The following is a 25,543-nucleotide window of genomic DNA, read 5'->3' as shown; positions in this document are numbered from 1 at the left end:
TTGGGAGGCTGAGGTGAGAGAACTCCTAGAGCCCAGGAGTCCGAGGCTGCAGTGAACTATGATCACGCTACCGCACTCTAGCCTGGGCAACGGTGAGACGCTGTCTCCAAAAAGGAAAAAAAGGACTTTGTTCATCCTGCTCCCACTGTGAGAAAACCTTCTCTTCAATTTTCTTTTCTTTTTTTTTTTTCAGGCAGTCTTGCTCTGTCACCCAAGCTGGAGTGCAATGGCCTCATCTCAGCTCACCACAACCTCCACTTCCTGGGTTCAAGGGATTCTCCTGCCTCTGCCTCTCAAGTAGCTGGGATTACAGGTGTGCACCAGGACATGCTGGTTAATTTTTTTTTTTGTATTTTTAGTAGAGACGGGGTTTTGCTATGTTGACCAGGCTGGTCTTGATTAGCTCACCTCAGCCTCCCAAAGTGCTGGGATTACAGGCATGAACCACCATGCCTGGCCCTCTTTTCAGTTTTCCATCTGCCCACACCTTACCCATTTGCTAAAGTCTTAATGTTGTGTCACCCAAAATTTGTATGTTGAAATCCTAACTCCCAAGGTGATAGTATTAGGAGCTGGGGCTTTTTTGGGAGGTGATCCAACCCACCTTCACGAGTAAAATTAGTGCCCTTTTAAAAGATGCTCCAGAGAGCTGCTTTGCCATCCCACCATGTCAGGACACAGCCAGAAGCCACCTATGAACCAGGAAACAGGCCCTCACCAGACACCAAATCTGCTGGCACCTTGTACTTTCCAGCCTCCAGAATTGCGAGAAATAAATTTCTGTTGTTCATAAGCTACCTAGTTTATGGCATTCTGTTATAGAAGCCCAAATTGACTAAGACATCGTCTTTCATCGCTTGGTTTAAGTGGTTCTCAACCAAGAAAGATTTTTACCCTTCTCTCAAGGGACATTTAGCAATATCTGTAGACACTGTGGTTGGCATCTAGTAAGCAGAGGCCAGAGATGCTCTTTAAAATCCTACTATACACAGGACAGACCTCATCACAGCCCCACAGCAAAAAAGAATCTAGCCTAAAATGTCAATAGTGCGTCAGGTGAGAATAACTGGTTTAAATCAATCTCTCTTGGATGCCTCCCCAGCTAATAACACTGATCTTTTCTTCCCGGTACCTATGATCTCCAAGAAAGTTTAGAACAAGGTTGTGCATTTCCTGAGTTTTTTTCTCTGCGTGTTATTTATAGACAATATGCTGACTTCCTTTAAATCCGTGGGAGCCTGGTACAAGTCAGCAAGAGCTGCCTCTCCTTTTTCAACATGCAAGGATATACCCCTCTGTCTGAATCCTTCTCTTGTACAATCGCCTGTTCCTTCCCCCATGCTACCATTATCCATATCACATGCACATACACACAACATACTCTTATTATGAAACTCATCACAGCTATTTGCTCACGTCTGCAGCTCCTTTATTCTGAGAACTCCTTAAAACTAGAACCCTGATATATTCTATTGCATATAAAGCAGTTTCTCACACAAAATGGGGGATCAATAAAGATTTGGCAAGTTACAAAAATAACAGACATCATCAATTCTAGGTCACCTAGAATGCCATAAACCGGTGTCCCGGCACTTCATTCTCCTTCTCGCCAATTCTCAGTGCAATGTACATAAGCGAAGAGGAAAGAGGTCCAGAGAGTTTATTCAAATGACCTGCCCGTGGCCTTGCTTTTAAAGTCAGTTCAAACCAGATCTATTTGGATCAAAAATCCGTGGTTTTGCCACTATCCTCCACACCTGGGGCTAAAGAATGGAGATGGCGTCTCGGACAGGAGGGTAAACTGTCCCAGACTCACTATTGTGGAGTGAGAAGTGCCACAACCATAATCCAGGTCGACGGACTCCCGGCTCTGGGTCCCCGTGGAGCGCCCCTGAGGGAGGGGACAACTCCCGCCACCCTCCCCAACACTGTCCCCCGCTTCTGCCCTACCTGGCCGCCTGAGCTGTCTCCGTCTGGTGCCACACCAACTTCCCCCACCTGGACCCACCTCCTTTCCTCATCCCCCTTCGCCTATCGCTGCAAAGTGAGCGCGGGCTCTTGCGTCATCAGCCGTCGCCGGCGAGTGATCACATGACGCCCCTCCCTGCTCCCCGCCGCTTCGGTCATGTGACAGCCTTGGGCGTCAGGGGACGGAAGCGGTACTCGAACCCGGTCCTGGTCGGGGACTGTGGATAGAAGAGGACCGTCACCGTGAGGGAGGGGTGGGACCCAGGTGCGGACTCCGCGCGCGACCGCCTGCCCTGCGCGTGCGCCGCTGGCGCGGCCCTGTTGACAGGTGAGTGGGGATGCAGTGCGCGCGCCCCGTTTTTGCACTGCCCCCTTCCCCTCCCCGCTGGGCCGCGCTAGCCACGGGGAGGCTTGCAGCGTCGCGTGCAGCCTGGATGGGAGACTTGGGATGGAGGGCTTAGGGGTCTTCTGGGGCGGGGGCTGCAGTCCAGCTCTTCGTCTCCGCTTGGGGGAAATCATTTTGCACACCCCTTCCTCGCTTTAGGAAGCGCCGTTCCGCTGCTTGGTCCGAATCTCACCCTCCCAAGTTTCCAGGAACACTGCTGTGTGGATACCGTCGTTATTTCTCTATTTGCTATTGAGAAAACTGAAAGGCTAGTGAGGACTTTTACAGTCTGACGGCCCAGATTTGCATTCTAGTTATGCCATGGGCTATGAGTTTGAGCAAGTCATTGCTGTTTGCTGCGCCTTAATGCCTTCACCTGTGACAGACTCATGCCAAAATCCTTTTCATTTTGGGGGGAAAAAATGTTCCCAGGGTCCTGATTACTCTATGATCGGACAGGAAAAAGAAAAAAGTCACAGAGCCATGCAACTGCGTCTCCTGATTGCAAGTGCGTGGAACTCCCTCAAACATCAGTAAGAGGTAGTGAGCGAGAAGTTTTTCTTACTGTCTTTGTGCACAACAAGGGACACCTTCCCTAATTGTCCTACATCTGCCTTTCCCAGGATTTCAGGATCAGCCTCATTTCAGAACTTTTCTGGAAAACTTTTGCAGCTTGCATTTATCTTGGTCAACAACCATTATATTTTGTTTGTGATAATGGATTTATGGAGATTAGTGCTTCCTTTATGGAACTGAGGTTTTGCGAAAGGCTTAAAAATAAGAACTGCCTTTTATCCTCTGAATAGGGTAAACAGTGTTTTCCCACGACAGTTGGATTTCCTTAAGAAACATTGTTCTGTACTCTGAGTAATTGGTGTAATGATGGCATGCTTCATTCTCGAAAGCATGTCTTTTGATTAGGATTACCTCCCAAACTGAAAATCACAGTTTCATGCCAAATTCTTAAAAATGAAGTTACCAGCACTCTAACTTTTAAAAGAAAATGTAGTGGGATCTCTGGTTCCATTTGATGCCGATGGTATTGAGAAAACTGATCGTTCAGAGTTTTCTTAATCCCTAGCATCAAGAGAACCTCTGAAAGGATAATTTAGCATTGCTTCTTCTACAGTGTTTATTTGGACCTAATACTAAAGTGGTTTTTGAAGACTTAACTTTGTCATAACACTATGTAAAGCTATCCACCTACTTCCTAGGTAGCTACAACTTGCTTAGGCTTTTTTTTTTTTTTTTTTTGAGATGGAATCTTGCTCTGCCACCAGGCTGGAAAGCAGTGGCATGATCTCGGCTCACTGCAACCTCTGCCTCTGGGTTCAAGGGATTCTCCTGCCTCAGCCTTCCGAGTAGCTGGGACTATAAGCATGCGACACCACGCCCAGCTAATTTTTATATTTTTAGTAGAGATGGGGTTTCACCATGTTGGCCAGGATGGTCTCAATCTCCTGATGTGATCTGCCCACCTTGGCCTCCCAAAGTGCTGGGATTACAGGTGTGAGCCACTGCTCCTGGCCAGGCATTTTTAATGATGATTCTCAGATTCTGTTCTTCACCACCAGTACTTCAACCAACAGAGGGCTATTTACCAAATACTCTAGCCAATTATATTTGTGCAAATTATGGAAATTCCATTTGTTACATGGAAAATATAACTAGTCCAGGTTAGGAGGTCTAGCACATAAAATGTAACTAAGTGATTTCCTTCTTTCAGTTAATCTCGTTTTAACTCCTTCCATCTTCAAAAACTTAGCAGGAGATACTTGCATTATTAGAAATAGAAAACACAAGTGCTCTTCATGGGGCAAAAGAGATTACAAGCAGTGAGTTCATTTCAGTAAAAGTATGTTAAATATAATTCATATTTTGATTTGGCATTAAAAAATTTAATATAAAGTTTATATATAGAATTTTAGAAAGGCGATTCACCTAAGTAATAAAGACCCATAATATTTGTTTTACTATTGCCAAACATATTTGATTATTATTACCCTTCTCATGTTCCTTTAAAGTCGTCTACAGTATAATTCTAGAGTAAGGGCCTAAGGATTAAAATAAGAGATTCACATATAAAGGTCTTGATTTCTGTCATTATCCCAGACTGAAGCTTCCCTGAATGTGTGCATGCAGGTGCTGAATCTGTCTGTCCTTCTGTATGTTGGGAGAGAGTAGAGTCAAAGGCAGGTAGTGTTACTTTGCTGTAAGATGTTTTTCCCAGGGACACTGTTGTCCTGTCATGGTATTCAAAATTTGGTAGCCGTTGGACCTGTTCATCATAGCTTCCCCTCCTCTTTATGAGTCTAGATAAAGGGTTTCCAAACCAAGGCCTGCAGGCCACATGCGGCCCAGGATGGCATTGAATGTGGCCCAAGACAAATTTGTAAATTTTCCTAACACATTTTGAGTTTTTTTGCAATTTTTTAAAAGATCACCAGCTATTGTCGGTATTAGTTTATTTTATGTGTGGCTCAAGACAATTCTTCTTGCAATATGGCCCAGGAAAGCTGAAAGATTGGACACCCCTGGTGTAAAGTTTCATCTACTTAGACCTGGGTTACTTTGGTGGTCTTCAGAGGGCTTTAGTAGGTGACTGTTTTGCCCATTGTCCATTATTTCCCCTTTCCCTCTCTCCTTTCCCGAGCCAGACCATATCCATGCAGAAAATGAAATTTTCTGAAATTCAGCCTGTTGTGGTTTAACAAGCAAGCATCACAGAGGAAACTAAAAGAACTTGTTAATAATGTATGCCTTAATGTATATTAGCGGATACCTTCGTGAGCGTTCTAGACAGCTGTAGTGGCTTCTTGGCTCTCAGATCCAATCCAGTCTACTTCTTCTGTTTCTGCCCCTAGCTGACTCTGCTTTAGTCAGCTTGCTATTCCTTAGTACATCTAGAACATTCCTGCCCTGGGGCCTTTGCACTTACTTGTAACCTCTGCTTGCAATGCCATTCTCAGGATCCTTATCTATTGCTGCATAATAAACTATGCCAAAACCTAGACAATAAACTTTATAGTACCTGTGGTCAGGAGTCTCTTTGGGCTTAGCTGGCTGCCTTTGGCTCTGGGGCTTTTAGAACTTTGCAGTCAAACTTGGAACAAGGGGCTATGGTCTTATCTGAAGGCTGTACTGGGATTATAGAGATCTACTTTCAAGTTCACTCAGGTGGTTTTTGGCAAGCCCCAGTTCTTCGTCATATGAGCTCCTCCACAGGGTTCTTTCACATCATAGTATCTTGCTTCCCCTAATCTAGCAAGCTAGAGAGGGTGACCAAGCCAGAAGTTAGTCTTTTTGCTATCTAATCTCAGACGTGGTATCTTTCATTTCTGTTCTACTTCCTCTTCTTTTCCTTTTTTTTTTTTTTTTTTCCTTGAGATGGAGTCTCACTCTGTCATCCAGGTTGGAGTGCAGTGGTGCAATCTGAGTTCACTGCAGCCTCTGCTTCCTGGTTCATGGAATTCTGCCTCAGCCTCCTGAGTAGCTGCATGCCTTCCCTTGCAACAATCATTTTTCTTAGTTCTCAGGGCTAGGAAGGCAATCTGATTATAATAATATGGTAACTGGTTTCCGAAGATGGCTCCCAACAATTCCCTGCTGTTAAGTCAGTGCATAGAGCTCCTTAGGTGAAGGGGTGAACCTTATTTTCCCTTTCACTGAGTCTGGATTGAGTTTGTTTATTAGTTTGCTTGGCTGCCATAACAAAGCACCACAGACAGGGTGACTTAAACAAGATCAAGGTGTTGGTAGACTGTTTTCTTCTCAGGCTTCTCTCATTGGCTTGTAGCAGGCTATTTTCTTTCTGTGTCTTCACATGGCCTTCCCATTGTTCCTTTCTTTTTATAGAGATGGGGTCTCACTATGTTGTCCAGGGCAGTCTCAAACTCCTGGGCTCAAGTGATCCTCCCATTCCAGCCTCCCAATGTGCCACAATTGTAGACATGAGCTACCAAGGCTGGCCCTCCTTTGTATATTTCTGTGTCCAGATTTCCGCTTCTTACAAAGATTCCAGTTATATTGGATTAGGGCCCATCCTAGTGACTTCATTTTAACTTAATCACCTCCTTAAAAACCCTGTCTCCAAATGTAGTCATGTTCTGAGGTACTAAGTGTTAGGAATTCAACACAGAAATTCTGGGGGACCCAACTCAGCTCCTAACAGCTTGTGTCTTCCTTCCTTCAACCCAAAGAATACTGTAGAAGTAACTCTATCAATTCTAGGCCAAAGCCTTGAGAAGGTCTGGCAATATCTCCTTTGGCTCTCTTTGGGTGTCCCAAGCTGCCATGTAAGATGTCTGGGAATCCTGCTAGAGAGATCACAGGAGTTACAAAGAGGAAAGACCATGCTAAGAAGGAAAAGTCCTGACACAGAAGAGCATGAAGAAAGCCAGCAGACAGCAAAAACTGAAGTGCTGACGTGTGATCTGGGTTGACCAGGTCCACTCAGCACTCAGCTCTTGAAGTCTTCCTAGTTGAAGTGCTAGGCATGTAAGCATTCAGCTACAGCAACCAGCCAAGCCCTCTGTCCCTTTTCCCAATTCCTAACCCACAGAATCATGATAAATTTTTAAAATATGATATTGTTTTGGGCAAATAAGTCTTCGGGTAGTTTGCCATAGTGCTGAGATTGTTTTGAGGACTAACAGTACAAGTTGTCAATTTAAACAGCACGCTGATGCTGTTATTGTGATATTTCATTTTCTCTAATGCTGTGCAATAGTCACTGCTTCTGTTTAATAATGTCCATGTAGATATTTCTGTATCGTACTGCTGCATTTTTGTCCAATCTCTTTCTTTTCAGCTGTCTGCTTCTGCTGATTATTACAGTTGCCTTATAGGAATTGTGCCATTTGTCTTACCTTTGGAAAAAGAGAGCTGTGTCCTAAAAACCACCAGAAGTAGGTGAGGGAACATTCTTTAGAAATGCCTTTAGGCCTGGCAGCAGTGGCCCACACCTTTAATCCCAGCACTTTGGAAGACCAGGGTAGGAGGACTGCTTGAGCTCAGGAATTCAAGACCAGTCTGGGCAACAATAGTGAGAACTCATCTCTACTAAAAATCAAAAGAAATGTTAGCCAGGTATGGTGGTGCATGTCTGTAGTCCCACTGACAAGGGAGGCTGAGGGTGGGAGGATTGCTTGAGCCCTGGAGGTTGAGGCTGCGGTGAGCTCTGATCATGCCACTGTACTCCTGCCTGGGCGAGAGTGAAACCCGGTCTCAAAAACAAAAAGGTTTTCTCACATGCCAAGTATAGGAGATTCTTGCTATCAAGAATAGTTCACATCTGAAAAATGCTAGAGTGATTCTAAAGTATGGAAAAACATTTCATAAAAAGGAGAAGAAAAAGTTTTGATTACAAATGTATCTTGAAATTTATGAAAGTGAGCTCTATATATCATGTTGTGATAAGTGCTCTGAAGAAAAAGCATAATAAGGGATGGAGCATGTACTCGTTTCCATAGAGCACCTTGGGCAGAAGTCAGAAGGAAATGAGAGAGCAAGCAGTATGGATATCTGGGTATATCAGATGGTTAGCAGCTTCTAAAACAGTCCCTAATGATCTCTGGCTCCTGGTATTCATGTCCTGTGTAGGCTCCTTCTCTTGAGTGTAAGCTGACTTACTGACTCTCTCCTAAAGGAGAGAATAGGGCCAGGTGTGGTGGCTCATTCTTGTAATCCCAGCGTTTTGGGAGGCTGAGGCAGGAGGATCACCTGAGGTTAGGAGTTCGAGACCAGCCTAGCCAACATGGTGAAACCCTGTCTCTACTAAAAATACAAAAATTAGCCAGGTGTGGTGGCACGCACCTGTAATCCCAGCTACTTGGGAAGGCTGAGGCAGGAGAATTCCATGAACCAGGAGGCAGAGGTTGCACTGAACTGAGATCCCACCACTCACTCCAACCTGGGTGACAGAGTGAGACTCCATCTCAAGGAAAAAAAAAAAAAAAAAGAAAAGAGGAAATAGGATAGAAATGAAAGATACCACTTCTGAGATTAGATAGCAGTGGGGTACATTGAAGCCACACATGCCCAGGGGTTCCTTCTTCCTAGCTCAGCGATGAGCTATATCATACCTTTTTCTCAAGACGAGAAGTGACTAACATGTTGAAGAAGAGGCCAAGAATGTTAATCTAGCAAAGTACCTCCACATGGCAAATATGAAGAGTGAAGGATAAATACCCTTTCCCCCATAAAGGAACTCATTATTTCTTACAATTTTTTTAGTGAGTTTTGGAAAAAAATACTATGTGTTTCGTATGTGTACACATGTGCATCCTTAAATTGAGATTTTCTTTTTTTTTTCTTCTTCTTTGACACAACTGAGCAAACCTTCTGCAGGAATAAACTGAGATTTTCATACTTTTTTTTTTGGTTACAGATTATTTAATGGAGCAGCCAATCTCTCTGCACACCTGGTTTCATCTAATAATCTACAGATACCAGCTCTGAGGCCAGTTAATCATTCCCAGTGTCCAGGCACGGAGTAGTCAGTCCTGCTCACAATGGTGGACTTTCTAGCCGAGAACAACCTCTGCGGCCAAGCAATCCTAAGGATTGTTTCCTGTGGTAATGCCATCATTGCTGAACTTTTGAGGCTCTCTGAGTTTATTCCTGCTGTGTTCAGGTTAAAAGACAGAGCTGATCAACAGAAATATGGAGATATCATATTTGATTTCAGCTATTTTAAGGTAATCTTCCTTTGGCATTTTTATTGTTGTCTTTTCTGTAAAAGCATATTTTCTCTGGGAACCATGAAACTCTGTAAGGTTAGGTAATTATGGAAAAAGCTAAAGAGAAAACGTTTGGACTAAATTTAATAACAGCTACTAACTTGAAAGTAAGTTGAAGATATTATGTGAAAGCCCTAACACAATATAATTGTATTTTTAAAAGATAACTTTGATATTTCACATTGAAGGGCCCCATACTCAAAGCATGCTACTCTTGGTTGCAATTCAAATTCATTTTTCTCAAAGGGATTTTATATCTAGGCTTCTGTTATCTTCATTGCTTTCTGTTGCTCTGCTTTAAGTTTGAGATATTTAAGAATATAAGAACAAATTTTTAGAAGACTCTGTAGAAATTGTCACCAACAAGTATGCTTTTACTGACATTCATATACATGTGTTTTTTTTTTCCTTAGGGTCCAGAATTATGGGAAAGCAAACTGGACGCTAAACCAGAGCTACAGGATTTAGATGAAGAATTTCGTGAAAACAACATAGAAATTGTGACCAGATTTTATTTAGCATTTCAAAGTGTGCATAAATATATTGTAGACTTAAACAGGTACTGATCAACTTAGTAATAGCTTATTCTGGTAGTAAATAGTGGAGAGGGAACAGGACACGCAACAACATATAAATCTCTCTGAGTTACTATAAAATTTCCTAGTTTATACTGTATATAGTTGTCTTTTTCTTCCTGTGGCACTGGTCATCTTAAGAATTTTAAAGTTTTACTGTAATGTCCTTCTCTTGTGAGGTATCATAATATACTTAGTTTATGCTAAGTCGTAGAGCTTCCAATCCTGTCATTTATTATCATATTCTAGTGTATTATACGTGAAAATTGGGAGAAAGAACTTATTTTTATCATTAACTTTCTGTCTCTTCTGTATTTCTTAAGAATTCATTACTCATTAACTTTTAAACTAGATAGATATTCCATGTTTTTCTGCCTTTACTCCTAGATACTTGTAATTCATAAATCAGGACTAGGGAATATTTGTGTTACTTGTAACAGCCATAAATGTCAAACTGTGGCCCTAAATCAGTTTATAAGACTCCATTCTTCAGAACATGAAGGACCATGAACTAGTTAAAGGCCAGAATGCCTAGTAGCCTGCCTTATCTTTTAAAAATCTTTCCTTCTTTAAAAATTAAGTTAAAGTTTCTATTATAAATTAATAGCTTGCTCTGGGGTTTTATTTCTAGATATCTAGATGATCTCAATGAAGGGGTTTATATCCAGCAAACCTTAGAAACTGTGCTTCTCAATGAAGATGGAAAACAACTTCTGGTAAGTAATAGTGATTATTTAAAATGAAACTCAAGAATATCAAACTTAGTACCACTTTTTTTTCCCTTTAAGTCACAAATACATAAGAAATACCATTCTTTAAAGAGAAGTGAAATGAGCTTTTAATTATCTTCGAACTGGCAGGTCCATATCTGAGTTTAGAACATGGACTTTGAACAGAATTTAAAACGATTAAAAGTTATGTGGAAGTTATGAGCTTCCTCGTTGTAAGAATTCTGTCTTACTTACTTTTTGCATCCCAGGCATCTGTCCTGGTGCCCAGTACATACTGACCATTTAAGAAATGCTTATTAAATAAGTGAATGACTTTATGATGAAGAGGTGTTCACAATATTGGGATACTATTTTGGTGTCCCAAGCAAAAGAGCCAAAATAGGCCAGCTGAAAGATCATCACTGGGAATTAAACTCTATTTCACATAAACTTCAAGGCCCATTTTGCAAGAAGGTAAGAGCTCTTTGGAGGAAACCTACCTTTTCCTTGAAATCTACAACTTTTTGGAGAAATGTGATATTTTTAATGATTACCAACTTTACTCCCTAAGAATGTATAATCCTGTGATTTTGGCTTTTGTCCTCTTCTCTTCCTAGTGTGAAGCACTATACTTATATGGAGTTATGCTACTGGTCATTGACCAAAAGATTGAAGGAGAAGTCAGAGAGAGGATGCTGGTTTCTTACTACCGATACAGGTATTCCTGGGCTAGGACTGTACTTCCAAAACACTGCTGTTGGTAAAATGCAGTTTATGTTCCCATACTCTTTCTACTGTGAACAGCAATAATAAAAAAATGGGTAAGAAAGTACACGATTCCAGCCAGGCACGGTGGCCAGCACTTTGGGAGGCTGAGGTGGACAGATCACGAGGTCAAAAGATTGAGACCATCCTGGCCAACATGGTTTTTTTGTACTAACATACAAAAATTAGCTGGGTGTGGTGGCGTGCGCCTGTAGTACCAGCTACTCGGGAGACTGAGGCAGGAGAATTTCTTGAACCCGGGAGGCAGACGTTTCAGTGAGCCAAGATCGCGCCACTGTACTCCAGTCTGGCGCCTGGCAACAGAGTGAGACTTTGTCTCATACAGTTCGGCCAGGTGTGGTGGCTCCTGTCCATAATCCCAACACTTTGGGAGGCTGAGGCAGGCAGATCGTCTGAGGTCAGGAGTTCGAGACCAGCCTAGCCAACATGGTGAATCCCTGTTTCTACCAAAACTACAAAAATCAGCCGGGTGTGGTGGTGGGTGCCTGTAATCCCACCTACTGGGGAGGCTGAGGCAGGAGAATTGCTTGAACCTGGGAGGTGGAGGTTGCAGTGAGCCGAGATCACACCACTGCACTCTCTAGCCTGGGCGACAGAGCAAGACTCTGTCTCAAAAAAAAAAAAAAATGTAAGATTCTTATCTCTTCTGAGCATATTTTAGGAATATAACAATTATGCCCTGTTATATTTCATAATATAGATTGTAAAATCTATATATTGCATATAAAATATTCTATATATTATATATTATTATAGGTATGGATTATACTGTCCCTAAGAATAAATACAGTTTTTAAAAAGGAGTCTATATTTTTAACTTTCTTTACTTTGAGGCTAAATTTCAAAGAGTCTTAAAAATCTAATGAAGGTTGTTTCTGTTTTTGTTTTTGTTTTTGAGTAAAAGCAGCTAGAAACTCCTTGGCAGATATAAGGGAATCAGTGTGCCTTCTGTTGTCATTTTCAGCTTGATGACTTTGAAAAGTTGTCATTCAGAGGCAGGTTGAAAATGAATTTTCTCAAATATTTGCATAGAAACAAAACCAAATCAAGCAACAGCACATATCCACGATTATTTGTTGTGTCTATCTAAACAGAACTGTGATTCTTCAGGAGTAAGTTTTTGAAACCAGGAGCCACCTTGACCAGCTTTTTAATTTTAGTATCTAACACACAGGTTTTCAATTTGTGGAATGAGCTAAAAATGGAATACCAGGTCAGTGTTGGAAATAGTGAAGATTCAGAGAAGAAAGATTCAGCAAAGATTCAGTAAGAAGGAGTCAATTAGGAGCTTGAGCTAAAGATGGAAGGAGTAGAATTAACCTTTTCAAACTTAAAAATTAGGACAAACAGGCAAGACTCTCAAGGAGAAGGGGTTCTTTGGGGACATTATACTTTTGCAATACCAGTTACTACTGTGTCCTCAGCAGGAAATTAATCTTAGGCTCCTCAGCTAGACTTTTCCTTTCAGCTGTATCAGTATTCGAAGGGAGTTTTCTATCTGTGTTCATTCATGTCAGTTTGACCAAGCTATATTTCTTTTATTGAGACGGAGTCTTGCTCTGTTGCCAGGCTGGAGTACAGTGGCACGATCTCAGCTGACTGCAACCTCCCACTCCCGGGTTCAAGTGATTCTCCTGCCTCAGCCTTCCGAGTAGCTGGGACTACAGGCGCAGGCCACCACACCCAGCTAATTTTTGTATTTTTAGTAGAGATGGGGTTTCACCATGTTGGCCAGGCTGGTCTTGATCTCTTGACCTCATGATCCGCCCACCTCGGCCTCCCAAAGTGCTGGGATTACAGCCATGAGCCACTGCACCTGGCTGACCAAGCTGTTTTAACACCCATGATTTTGAAAATGAGATTTGAATGGCCTTTCCTATATTTCTGAGAGTACTTGAAAAAACAAAAACTATAAATAGTATAAAGAACAACAAAAAAATATTGGCTTATCAAGCCCAGTTTGAAAATACGGCTTTACAACATCTAATTCATTAGAATGTGAGCATTCTTTTTTTTTTTTTTTTTTTTTTTGAGACAGAGTTTTGCCCTTGTTACCCAGGCTGGAGTGCAATGGCGGGATCTCGGCTCACTGCAACCTCCGCCTCCTGGGTTCAGGCAATTCTCCTGCCTCAGCCTCCTGAGTAGCTGGGATTACAAGCACGCCCCACCATGCCCAGCTAATTTTTTGTATTTTTAGTAGAGACGGGGTTTCACCATGTTGACCAGGATGGTCTCGATCTCTTGGCCTCGGCCTCCCAAAGTGCTGGGATTACAGGCATGAGCCACCGTGCCCGGCCCCGTGAGCATTCATTATTGAAGTGACACTGAACACTTCCAAGTCACAGTCGTGGCAAAAGAGATTCTTACAGCAAATAGGAGATCATCTCCAAGTCTCATATTCTTCGAATCTAGTTCATTTCTTTTGGAGCTTACTATTCCACCCTGAAAATCACAGACATATTTATTCGATCTCTATAGAAGGAACAGCTTGCCAAGAAAAAAGTTAGTATATATTTCAGTTTGAATTGACATAATATTTTTTATTAATTTGTAAAATGTCAGGTTCACCTTCTTTATCCATGATTTTCAAGTCCAAAGAGCTGTGAAAAAATATATATTCACAAGTACATACACAACACACATGTACATATACGTAGTAATTCATTTGGCAGCAAAACCTGATCTAACCTGAAATCATTTGGATTCAAAACTTGCCTGGAACAGATGTGAGGTTATATTTAGTCTTCACTTATCTCACTTTTGTAAGTATTTATAAATTTTCCTCCAGAATTATTCACCTATGTTGATCATGGGATGCCAATTCAGACCCTGCTGGAGTGTTATATTGTGTATAATATATATTGTATATGATCTATGTGCCATATTACTTTCTTATATTTGAAAAATGCTATATTCTGAAACAAATCCAGTCCCAAAGGTTTTGGAAAAGGGATTATGGACCTTTACATAGTATGAATACCCATCTTCTAAACAGGCTTTCAAAACTATAATTTTGAGGCCAGGCACAGTGGCTCACACCTGTAATCCCAGCACTTTGGAAGGCCAAGGTGGGCGGATCAGTTGAGGTCAGGTGTTCAAGACCAGCCTAGCCAACATGGTGAAACCCCATCTCTACTAAAATACAAAAATTAGCCAGGCATGGTGGCAGTTGCCTGTAATCCCAGCTACTCAGGAGGCCGAGGCAGGAGAATTGCCTTAACCTGGAGGCAGAGGTTGCAGTGAGCCAAGATCACGCCACTGCACTCATACGTATATATACGTGTGTGTGTGTACGTGTATATATATATACGTACACACACACACACACACACACACACAATTTTGAATCTTGAGGATATAGATGGATTTATGGTCATATCTAAAACTGTATTGAGTCAAAGTAGAATGGAATTCTTCTCCTTTGTTGGACTTTTCAGTTTCTAATATGTGTGGTTTGGACCTTTGTTTCCCATTGTGAATATGACTCAGTGCTGCACGATCTTCTGCTGATTCAAATATGGATGATATTTGTAAGCTGCTTCGAAGTACAGGTTATTCTGGCCAACCAGGTGCCAAAAGACCACCCAATTATCCCGAGAGCTATTTCCAGAGAGTGCCTATCAACGAATCCTTCATCAGTATGGTTATTGGTCGACTGAGATCTGATGATATTTACAACCAGGTGGGAATTAAATCTGTTAAGACCTATTAAGACAGTTTAACAGACTGATTTCACTTCCCTCTTTAATTACTCCTTTCCTTCCTTCCTTTTCCAAAAGAGTGAAAGCACCTAGAAGCTTTTTAAAACCTTTTGAGTTGTGCTCCAGGATGATAAAGGAAAGAGGGTTACTAATTTTGGCAGAATTAGAGATTTCAGGGAGAAGATGGGATTTGAGTTATTAGGAAGAAGATGCATTATTTTAGTCATTCATTCAAGAAGTAGTTGTTGAATGTGTGATATGTGCCCATTCACATGCTAGGTGCTGGGGACCCATCACCGAAGAAGCCTGGCCACATTCCTACTCATACTGAGCTTGTAGCTTAGGAAGGACAGATAACAAGATTATAGTAAAGCAGGATGGGTGTTATCTTAGGGGACCAAAGGGTGCCACCAGAGCATGCAGGAGTAACAGCAAGGCCACAACAGGTGACAAAAGGAAGGTAAGAAGAGTCCAGGAAAGGAGGCAACCTGAGCAAGGCTGTAAAGATCAAGCAGCATTTGAAAATTGTCCCACTCCCCTTGCCAGTATGTGTAGTATTATTCACTTCCTTTAAACAACACCAAAGAAAATTACCATTTGACTTCATTGTTCTGAAGAAAACATAATTTTAGATGTTATATTTTTAAATATTTGTAAAAATTATTATTAGGGAATAAAGAGGCCAGGTGCAGGGACTAACACCTGTAATCCCAGCACTTTGGGAGGCCAAGACGGGCATATCACCTGAGGTCAAGAGTTCAAGAACAGCCTGACCAACTTGCAGAAACCCTATCTCTACTAAAAATACAAAATTAGCTGGGTGTGGTGGCACATGCCTGCAATCCTAGCTACTTGGGAGACGGAGGCAGGAGAATTGCTTGAACCTGGGAGGTGGAGGTGTTGCTGAGCTGAGATCGCACCATTGCGCTCCAGCCTGGGCAACAAGAGCAAAACTCTGTCTCAAAAAAAAAAAAAAGTGGGGGAGTAAAGAGGCCTGTGATAACTGTGGATATCACTTATCACAGAATGAACCTGATCTGTGCAGTTCTTTAGGTAACTTGTTAGTTTTTTGTGTGAATATGTTAAGTATAAATAAGAGGGTTTTTTTTGGTTGTTTTAGGACAATTCAAAATCAGCAGATGCCAAGTCTCTGTAATAATTGTTGCCTTTCATTGAGAATTCAGTCTAAACCAGCCACAAAGGAGGTTTTGTTCCTATACCATTTCTCTGTTCCTCACAACAGCCCTGTAAAGTAGATGGCATTATCCCTATGTTGCTGTTGAGAAAAATAAGACTTGGAGAGCTTAAATAATTTCCTCGAGTTCCTATTACTAAGTAGCAGAGCCATAATTTGAATTTGGTCTGTGTGAATTCAGAGTGTCTTATTCCTAATCGCCTCTTATTCCATGTCTTCCTGAAAGCAGTGTGTTTCTATTTTCTCCTTGCCCTATGATCTTTATTATTTATTAGCACAAGGGTTCAATTGTGGTTGTTGTGTGTGTCCACCCCACTCTCTGTCCTACACCTCCCCCATCCCTGGTCATAGCTGATCAGATTCTCTGTCTCCAGGTAATTTGGAATTGGGCCTGAGAACCAGCTTCTGGATTGGAGTTTACCCACAATATGCAAAACTGGGAGTCTGCAGGCAGCCTCATTCTGCCATGTATATGGACAGTAGCCTGGAGGGAGAGAAAAGTTGGGCCCACACATCAGGGAGAGAAATAAGGCATTTCGGTTCCCAGCCCCAGCCCCTGCCTGTGGCCTGGTCACGTTCCTGCCTGCAGGTTTCATGTGACATGGCTTTGTCTGTCCTTATAACAGTGTCTCTCCTTGCTTATGGGAGCTCAAGGTAATTAATATGTGCTGTGTGCAGCCCAAGATTTCTAGTACATGAGGGGATGGACCCTTAAGGAACACCTGCATTTAAAAGGTAGAAGATGAGGACTCAGCAAAGGAGATTGAGAAGACAGAGTGGTATCTGGGAAACCAGAAGAGAAGAGGGTTTCATTCCTCAGAGAGTTTAAGTGGGAGTCCTAAAAGAAGCTGGCAAATTGGATGGTTGTGAGGTCATGAGCGACCTTAGGGAATTCCACTGGGATGATGGTGGAGGTCAAATTTCAGTGAGTTGAATAATAAACAGAAAGTGAGAAAATAGCAACAGCCAGTAGAGCCTATCAATTCTAAGAATTGTCTCTAACGGGTAAGATACAACAAAGGACAAGTGGTGGGAGACACAGGGATAGGACTTTTTTCCTTTTTTTTTTTCTTAAGAGAAGACTTAGATTTGCAGTAGAGTCAAGGGCTGGAAGGAAGAGAATATTTTGGGGTTAGGGATAAGAAGGAAGACCTTGGCAAGCAATGGCACAGTCTGTGAATGGCTTCCAGTGTCCAAGATCCTGAAAGGTGATGGGCTTTGGAGAAACCAATGTGTCCTACAACCAGAGTTTAATTTGGGCATGTCTATGCGCAAATATTGCCAACAGCTCCCTCTTGGGATGTCGTCTCAACATTGCAGGTCTCAGCATATCCTTTGCCAGAGCATCGCAGCACGGCCCTGGCAAACCAAGCTGCCATGCTGTACGTGATTCTCTACTTTGACCCTTCCATTCTTCACACCCATCCAGCAAAAATGAGAGAGATCGTGGATAAATACTTTCCAGATAATTGGGCAAGTATTGCTAATTTTTTTCCCCTACAGTAAATGTGTTAGAGAACTAATTTCCTATTCTTTTGGCCTTTAACCCAGAGGTTGTAATGTTGTAAATAATGAGACATAACATCACTTAGGTAAAGTTGCTCTAAGTGCATTGAAAATTTTATAATTGTAGCATGAAGGAATATATGAGTCAGGAGATATCCTGAAGAACCCATTAGTCTTTTTCTAAAATGGATACTCTCAAAATTAAACCATTTATTAAAATTTATCTTGTTTTACCTACTGAGATTACAACTAAGTTGTGTAAGGATTTGTTTATTCTTTTCTGTTTTCTGAATGTAAGCTAGCTGAATTCATCTAAGTCGTCACTTTGTGAATAGGAATTTCACTTTATAATAAAGTTTTACCTGTAAGCTAACTGTGATGAGTTGTTAAGGTTTATATTATTGCAAGGATATGCTTGTATCTTTGTAAGCATTGTTCCATTTTAAAATATATATTTTTTTGAAACGGAGTCTTCCTCTGTCACCCAGGCTGGAGTGCAGCGGTGCAGTCTCAGCTCATTGCAACCTCTGCCTCCCGGGTTCAAGTGATTCTCCTGGCTCAGCCTCCCTGGTAGCTGACATTACAGGTGTGCACCACCATGCCTGGCTAATTTTTGTATTTTCATTAGAGACAGGGTTTCACTATGTTGGCCAGCCTGGTCTCGAACTCCTGACCCCAAGTGATCCACCTGCTTCAGCCTCCCAAAGTGCTGGGATTACAGGTGTGAGCCACCATGCCTGGCCAAAAATATTCTTATAGGAATAAAACTTGCTTCATACTTAATATATGTGAAATGTTTTCTTTACACAAAGAGGCTTTCACAAAATTCAGTGAATTGTATCATAGTTGTAGGTAGCAGATTTTGTTCTGCTTCTATATCAGCTTTGAATCACATTAACTATCTTTTATGAGGGACCTTCAATTTATTGGTAGTATGAGGACAGCCTACGTTCGCAAGTGATGGTTCCTGGCCAACTATGAATCATATTAGTGAGCTCGGAGTTGAGCAACCAAAAGGAAAACACTGATAGTGTGGCTTCATGTTCCTGAGTTTAATAAATAAGTTTTGACCATGACACTATAATTAAAGACATACTTACTATTGAAAAAGACCAAGGCTGGGTGCAGTGGCTCACGCCTGTAATCCCAACACTTTGGGAGGCCAAGGCAACAGGCAGATTGCCTGAGCTCAGGAGTTCAAGACCAACCTGGGCAACACAGTGAAACTCCGTCTCTACTAAAATATAAAAAATTAGCTGGGCATGGCTGCATGTGCCTATAGTCCCAGCTACTCCAGATGCTGAGGCAGGAAAATAACTTCAACCTGGGAGATGGAGGTTGCTCTACCTGACGACAGAGCAAGACTACTATCTCAAAAAAAAAAAACCAAAAAAAAAAAAAAAGATCAAAATCCAATTACATGAAACCTATAAGATACACATCTAAAAAAATGCCCTGGCACACTGAAAGGGATTTTTAAAAAGATATCCCAGGAAAGTGCCAACCAATAAAACAACTGGTGAGAAAACATTAATATACATTAATATTGTACAATAGAGAATTTCAAAAAGAAACATTAATAGGTATAAAGAGGCCTTTATTAACAAGGGGAATTAACAATCAGGAACACTTACCTATACATTTGGAAAATCTTGATTTTTCGTTGGAATGGAGTTTAAACATGAAGGAGCGGGTATTGTCGTCTGTAACTTTTTACATATCCATCCCCTTACCTTGAAGTGAGTAGGAAGTTAAAAAATACTGAATGAATGTCTCCTCTTTCAGGTAATTAGTATTTACATGGGGATCACAGTTAATCTAGCAGATGCTTGGGAACCTTACAAAGCTGCAAAAACTGCTTTAAACAATACCTTGGACCTTTCAAATGTCAGAGAACAGGTAGGTTCTAATCCGGGGACATTCTCCAATAATTGCAGGCCTGGTTTATGAAGTAGCAAATAAGCTAAGTAGATTTCCCAAGGAATTTGGAAAATAATCACTTAGACAATTTAATGCAGTGATTAATAAAAGGTGAATTTTATAGCTTAGAATAAGATAAGTGATCATAGGTTTTTTAAGTTATATGGCATATGTAAATTGAAGATTAGGATTCTAAGGAAGATTCAGTACCCTCAGACAAATAAGTGTGGCTTATGCCCCAATTGACTCAGTTTACTTTTGCTTAAAGACTGTATTCTTATGGCCAAAGTTGGTTTTACCAATAGCTGGAATTAATGTGCTTTTATCAGTAGGATGAATGAAGACGGTAACTGAATACATATAATATGTCCTGTCACTGTAATTTAAATTTGTCATGTCTGATGTGCTAAATAAGCAACAAGACTCAAGACATTCATCTTAAAGTTTAAATGCTTATATTCTGTCTCTTTTGTTCTTACACAAGGCAGAAGGAAACATCCGATTAAGTAGAGGAATAAAGATAAAACCTTTTTATTGGGGAGCATATTTGATATTTCTAAATGGTTATATTCCTCATCCTGGCTCAGTTATTGAGTTTCCTGTGTGGATAAAACAATATTGACTCAAAAAAACTTCATCATGTTCTATTCAAATAAATTGAATTTCATAAATAATGCACAAAACAATTTCAATGTTGGCACATCTCCTAGAACTATATTAGAGAAAGTGGCACTTGTATACTTACCAACATCAGAACATTAATTTTTCATTACTAAAATCTCTTTCTAGAATTGCACTTTCTCATTTGTGACATTTTTAAGAGGTTTGTTGATACCATAGATTTAAACTAACTTGGCAAGGTTAGTGATGTTTAACATTTGACTTGCTTTAAGTAGAGCAGAATGACCAAAATTTCCAAAAAGCTGGTTTGGGAATTCATTTTTGATATACTAAGGTGTATTTTTTGCTAAGCTTTCATAAACCTTTAGAAGAACTCTTAACTTTGAAGTATTTCTGCTCTGTTCTGCCTTGTCAACAGTATTAGCAAGAACAAGCAATTGAGCTTCTGTCTTTGTTTCTTTATCATCTAAGTTAAGAATAGAAGAGTTCTTAGGAACTACTTGGTCCAAGTCTTCGTTGGAAATTTTAAGAAACCCATACACAGGGGTTAAGCCCCAAGTCACACCAAAGTTTATCCACAGCCAGAACTAGGAAGTAGTCTCAGAATTCCAAGTCGATTGCATTTTTTAAATATGTTCAATAAGCCAGTTGTCTTTGAACCCTAGAGCTATAGTCCATATGTTGTTCATCTTATGTAGAAACGTTGTCTTCAAGCCCTAGAACTGTAGTCCATATGTTACTTATATAGAAATTATATGGAAATGTTCATGTTTGAGCCCTGTAACTGGAGTCCATATGTCATTCATGTTATATAGAAATTTTGTCTCCGAGCCCTTTAACTATGGTCCATGTCATTCATGTTATATAAAATGTTGTCTTTGAGCCCTATAACTGGAGTCCATATGTCATTCATCTTATATAGAAATGTTACCATTTGTCAGTGGATTCATTTGAATGTGAGTTATTTTCAAGATAAATGACTCTTTAAATGTAATTGAATTTTTTTGTTTTTCCAGGCAAGCAGATATGCTACTGTCAGTGAAAGAGTGCATGCTCAAGTGCAGCAATTTCTAAAAGAAGGTTATTTAAGGGAGGAGATGGTTCTGGACAATATCCCAAGGCTTCTGAACTGCCTGAGAGATTGTAATGTTGCCATCCGATGGCTGATGCTTCATACAGCAGACTCAGGTAATGCACAAAAGGCATGGCTGTTTATATTGCACCACATCAAGACTCTCAGAATCAGGACCTACTTCATGATGCAGAGTGGTTTAGCAGGGAGAGGGGCCTTGGATGAGAATCAAGTTGCTTTTAAAAGGTAGTCATTTTTGTGTCAACTTGGATAGGCCACTAGCACACCTGAAAAGCTCTCCCCTGTCAGGTACTGTTAGGTGCTAGGGAATAAGAGGACATTTTGCTCTCATGTTCAAGGAACTTGTCACTCAGCAGACTGGGGAGATCAAATGTAGACATATGAAAAAATAGAACTGCCCGTCTGTGGTAGGCAGAATAATCCCTTCCAGCCCACCCCCAAAGGTGTTCATGCCCTAGTCCCTGAACCATTAGATATATTACATGAAAAAGGGGGATTGAGGTTGCCTATTAGCTGACCTTAAAGTAACGAGATGTTTCTGGATTATCCTGGTGGACTCAATGTAATCATAAGGGTCCTTGCTGGGCATGGTGGTTCGTACCTGTAATCCCAGCACTTTGGAAGGCCAAGGCAGAAGGATAGCTTGAGCCCAGGAGTTAAGAACCAGCCTGGGTAACATAGTGAGACCCCATCTCTACAAAAAGTAAAACAATTAACTGAGCATGGTGGCAGGCACCTGTATTCCCAGCTACTTGGGAGGCTGAGGTGGGAAGATCACTTTGAGCCTGGGAGGTTGCAGCTGCAGTGAGCCAAGATCGTGCCACTGCACAGCAGCCTGAGCAACAGAGCAAGATCATGTTTCAAAAAATAATAAAATAAGAGTCCTTTTTAAAATTTTTTTTTTAATTATTTTTTTAGACAGGATCTCAAGTCCTCCAGGTTTGAGTGCAGTGGCACAATCTCAGCTCATTATAACCTTGGCCTCCTGAGTTTGAGTGATACTCCTGCCTTAGCCCCCCAAGCAGCTGGGACTATAGGTGTGTGCCACCACACCTAGCTAACTTTTTTGTATTTTTTGTAGAGATAATATTTCACTATGTTGGCCAGGGTGGTCTCAAACTCCTAAGCCCAAGCAGTCTATCCACCTCAGCCTCCCAAAGTACTGGGATTACAGGCCTGAGCCACCATGCCCAGCATGTAAATAGAAGTCCTTAAATCAGGAAGAGGGAGGCAGAAATGTCAGAACCAGAGAGATGCACTGTGACAAAAAACTTTACTGGCTATGGCTGGTGTTAAAAATGGAAGGGGCCACAAGCCAAGAAATACAGGTAGCCTTTAGTGGCTGAACACAGCGAGACAACAGATTTTTCCCCTAGAGCCTCCAGAAGGAGCCCAGCCCAGCCAACACCTTGATTTTAGCCCAGTGAGCACCGTCTCAGATTTGTCACTTCTAGGATGATAAGAGAATAAATCTGTGTTGCTTGAAGCCACTGAGTTTATGGTAATTGTTAGAGCCGCAATGGGAAACTAATCCAAGGCCTAAGGCAGGAAACAGAGACCAGGTGTGTCAAACAGACAGTTGTGTGATTTGAGTCCAGAGCAGAGAGGGAAACAGCTTGGGTTAGGGGAGCAGAGGAGGTCAGGAAAACCCCATGCAGGAATCACGGCCAACCAGGCCTGTGATGAGGTTTTAAAGCAAAAAGCAGAAGAAATTCTAGACTGCAGAAATGATGGAATAAGTGTTACGATTTTGGAAATAATAGAAAAATGTATGGGCCCACTGAGTTGATGACCTGGCTGGACCAGAGTGCTTATTTAAGGTAGATTGGGTCTTAGCCTTTTATGGGTCATGGTCTCCGAGACCTTCTATCCACACAGTTTGACCATCAAATTCAGATTGTGAGAAACACCTCTACCTTTGGTTTAATTGTAGAAAAATAAGTTGAACTAACATCTCTGAGCTTGTTCAGGGCTGGCACAGTTTCTTATTCTTAGTAAATGTTGGATCAACACTAATGAACCAATGCATTCCCTCATCCAGGGCTGTATACCCCAACCTCTAAGAGGTTGTCATTCAGCAGGCCTGTGAAGCCCTCTGCTTTTTGTTTTTCACTCAACAAACTTTCCTTGAGGATCAACTCTGAGACAGGCAGTGTGTGCAGCACTTCTTTGTTCTTTCAGATAAGACCGTGTCTCTTTAAAAAACTGCGCACACCAGATTCCTCTGTAGCCTCCTTTTGTAACGCAGCCCCTGTCTCACAACTCCTCCAGCCAAGATGACTTCACAGTCCCTCTAGCTACCGTCTGTTTCCACTTCCTATGGGTGACCCACAGCGAAACAGCAGTTGGACTTCCTCGTCCTTCATATCTTTGGAAATGTGTGGAGTTTCCCCTCAGCTTTCTCTCCAGCTTCGTCAACCCTTACCCTGAGAGCTGCTTTCCAGTTTGTTTCATCAAATGCTTGTTGGCCTATATCCATTTACAATTCACCCACAGGATGAATACCATGGCTGAATTTTGTAATCACTGGATCTGTTTTTTTTTTTTTTGGAGATGGAGTTTCGCCCTTGTTACCCAGGCTGGAGTGCAATGGCGCAATCTCGGCTCACCGCAACCTCCGCCTCCTGGGTTCAAGCAATTCTCCTGCCTCAGCCTCCTGAGTAGCTGGGACTACAGGCACGCGCCACCATGCCCAGCTAATTTTTTTGTGGTTTTAGTAGAGACGGGGTTTCACCATGTTGACCAGGATGGTCTCGATCTCTTGACCTCGTGATCCACCCACCTCAGCCTCCCAAAGTGCTGGGATTACAGGCTTGAGCCACCGTGCCTGGCCTGGATCTGTTTTTAATTAGTTGAGTTTATTTTTTACATAAACTCCAGTTCTAATTTGAGGATTTTACTGCATTGACTCAGCTTTTAATCTTCTTTACCAAAAGTCTTACATTTACTAGCGTATAAACAACTCAAGCCCTCACTTTATCCTATCATAAAACCACCTGGGGTTTTCTAGTGACTCAGCCTCATCTTCATCTTCTTCGTGACTCTGCCTGACAGCCCTGCCTGTGTTCAGAAAGCCTGTAGTCTCCTGAATTTGCACCTATGCCAGGGCCAACCCTGGCATGCCACAGGTCTGTGGTTTATCTTTAGCCACATTTGTCTTTCATTTTTGTGCCTGGCAATTGCTTGACCTGATTATATTGCACAGGGTCATAGTTTTTTTGTTTTTTTTTTTTTAGACGGAATTTTGCTCTTGTTGCCCAGGCTAGAGTGCAATGGCACGATCTTGGCTCACTGCAACCTCTGCCTCCCTGGTTCAAGTGATTTTCCTGCCTCACCTTCCCAAGTAGCTGGGATTACCAGCATGCGTCACCGCACCCTGCTAATTTTGTATTTTTAGTAGAGACAGGGTTTTTCTCCATGTTGATCAGGCTGGTCTCGAACTCCTGATCTCAGGTTATCTGCCTGCCTCGGCCTCTGAAAATGCTGGGATTACAGGCATGAGCCACACATGCCCAGCCCAGGGTCATTATTTATCAGAAACAAATGATTGGCCTATCTGATTGCGAGTCACACATAGGAAAAGTAACTGCTTACTTAACTTTTATGGAATTTCAGTCATGCTGTACAGAAAGGCAGGCATATTCTCAGATTGCCTCCTATTGAGTTGCTGGAGGCATTTCCCAGGCATAGGATGCTTGTACAGAACCTTGTGAAGAAACATTCTCTTAGGAAATATTGGATGAGAAAGGCTGGCTGGCTACTGAAGTTTGACCTGAAAATTCGAATGATTCTGCAGTTCTCTGGGTATGAATCCTCAAGGGTCGGATCTGAAAGAGATGGTCAGGTCCTGGGAACACAAGAAGCTCCTGGTTTATATGAAGTAGCTAAATGTTAAAGCACATTGAGGAATATGGAGTGTTTGTCCAACAACTGGGTACTTACATTCTCTAAGCAAATAAGAAAGCAGATTAAAATCAGAAGGTTTCTAGTTGAGTTAAAATTAATCTAAAGGCAAGTGGAACTCCTGAGTTTGATTTGTGTTTAGTTAGGTCAATATGGAGCTGAAAATTTTCTCTTTGTGTAATCGTTGTCACCAATTCCAATATATTTCTTCCCAGATAGTTCTGGAAAATTCATGAAAAATCAGAACTCTGCAGCTTCCCTTGAAAACTGAGCCTCTTTTCCAGGCTGTCAAGAGTCTCTCTTCCTGATGGAGTAACTTAGAAATCAGCATATAAAATGACCTTCCACAGGCTGTATCATAACTAAAGCACCAAAACCATCCATGACATATACAACATTGTTGTTCTATACCTGCCAGACATCTGAGATGTTGATGGCAG

General features: G+C 41.5%; 2 protein-coding genes across 4 annotated transcripts in view; one reads left to right on the top strand and one right to left on the bottom strand.

The window, feature by feature from the left end:
- Nucleotides 1–2,127, bottom strand: part of NSMCE2 (NSE2 (MMS21) homolog, SMC5-SMC6 complex SUMO ligase) — a 267,276-nt gene extending 265,149 nt beyond the window's left edge. The window contains exon 1 of one of the 3 annotated variants that reach the window (XM_032253245.1): nt 2,038–2,127. The gene's annotated coding sequence lies outside the window, so the exon portion shown is untranslated. Of the gene's footprint in view, nt 1–1,950 lie in introns of all 3 variants that reach the window. The other 2 variants (XM_032253241.1, XM_032253250.1) reach the window with 2 other exon arrangements.
- WASHC5 (WASH complex subunit 5) overlaps nt 2,117–25,543 on the top strand; it is a 72,857-nt gene continuing 49,430 nt past the window's right edge. The window contains exons 1-9 of the mRNA XM_032253222.1: nt 2,117–2,296; nt 8,742–9,051; nt 9,507–9,652; nt 10,300–10,384; nt 10,996–11,096; nt 14,654–14,846; nt 17,381–17,533; nt 19,352–19,465; nt 21,124–21,295. Coding sequence (XP_032109113.1) covers nt 8,866–9,051; nt 9,507–9,652; nt 10,300–10,384; nt 10,996–11,096; nt 14,654–14,846; nt 17,381–17,533; nt 19,352–19,465; nt 21,124–21,295 — 1,150 coding nt within the window. The 5' untranslated portion in view covers nt 2,117–2,296; nt 8,742–8,865. The remainder of the gene's footprint in view (nt 2,297–8,741; nt 9,052–9,506; nt 9,653–10,299; nt 10,385–10,995; nt 11,097–14,653; nt 14,847–17,380; nt 17,534–19,351; nt 19,466–21,123; nt 21,296–25,543) is intronic.

The sequence above is a fragment of the Sapajus apella genome, unplaced genomic scaffold, assembly GCF_009761245.1.
Source record: "Sapajus apella isolate SASKATOON/1434 unplaced genomic scaffold, GSC_monkey_1.0 scaffold3, whole genome shotgun sequence".
Classification (NCBI taxonomy): domain Eukaryota; kingdom Metazoa; phylum Chordata; class Mammalia; order Primates; family Cebidae; genus Sapajus; species Sapajus apella.
Note: the sequence above shows the minus strand (reverse complement) of the source record. Positions and strands in the feature narration are given on the sequence as shown.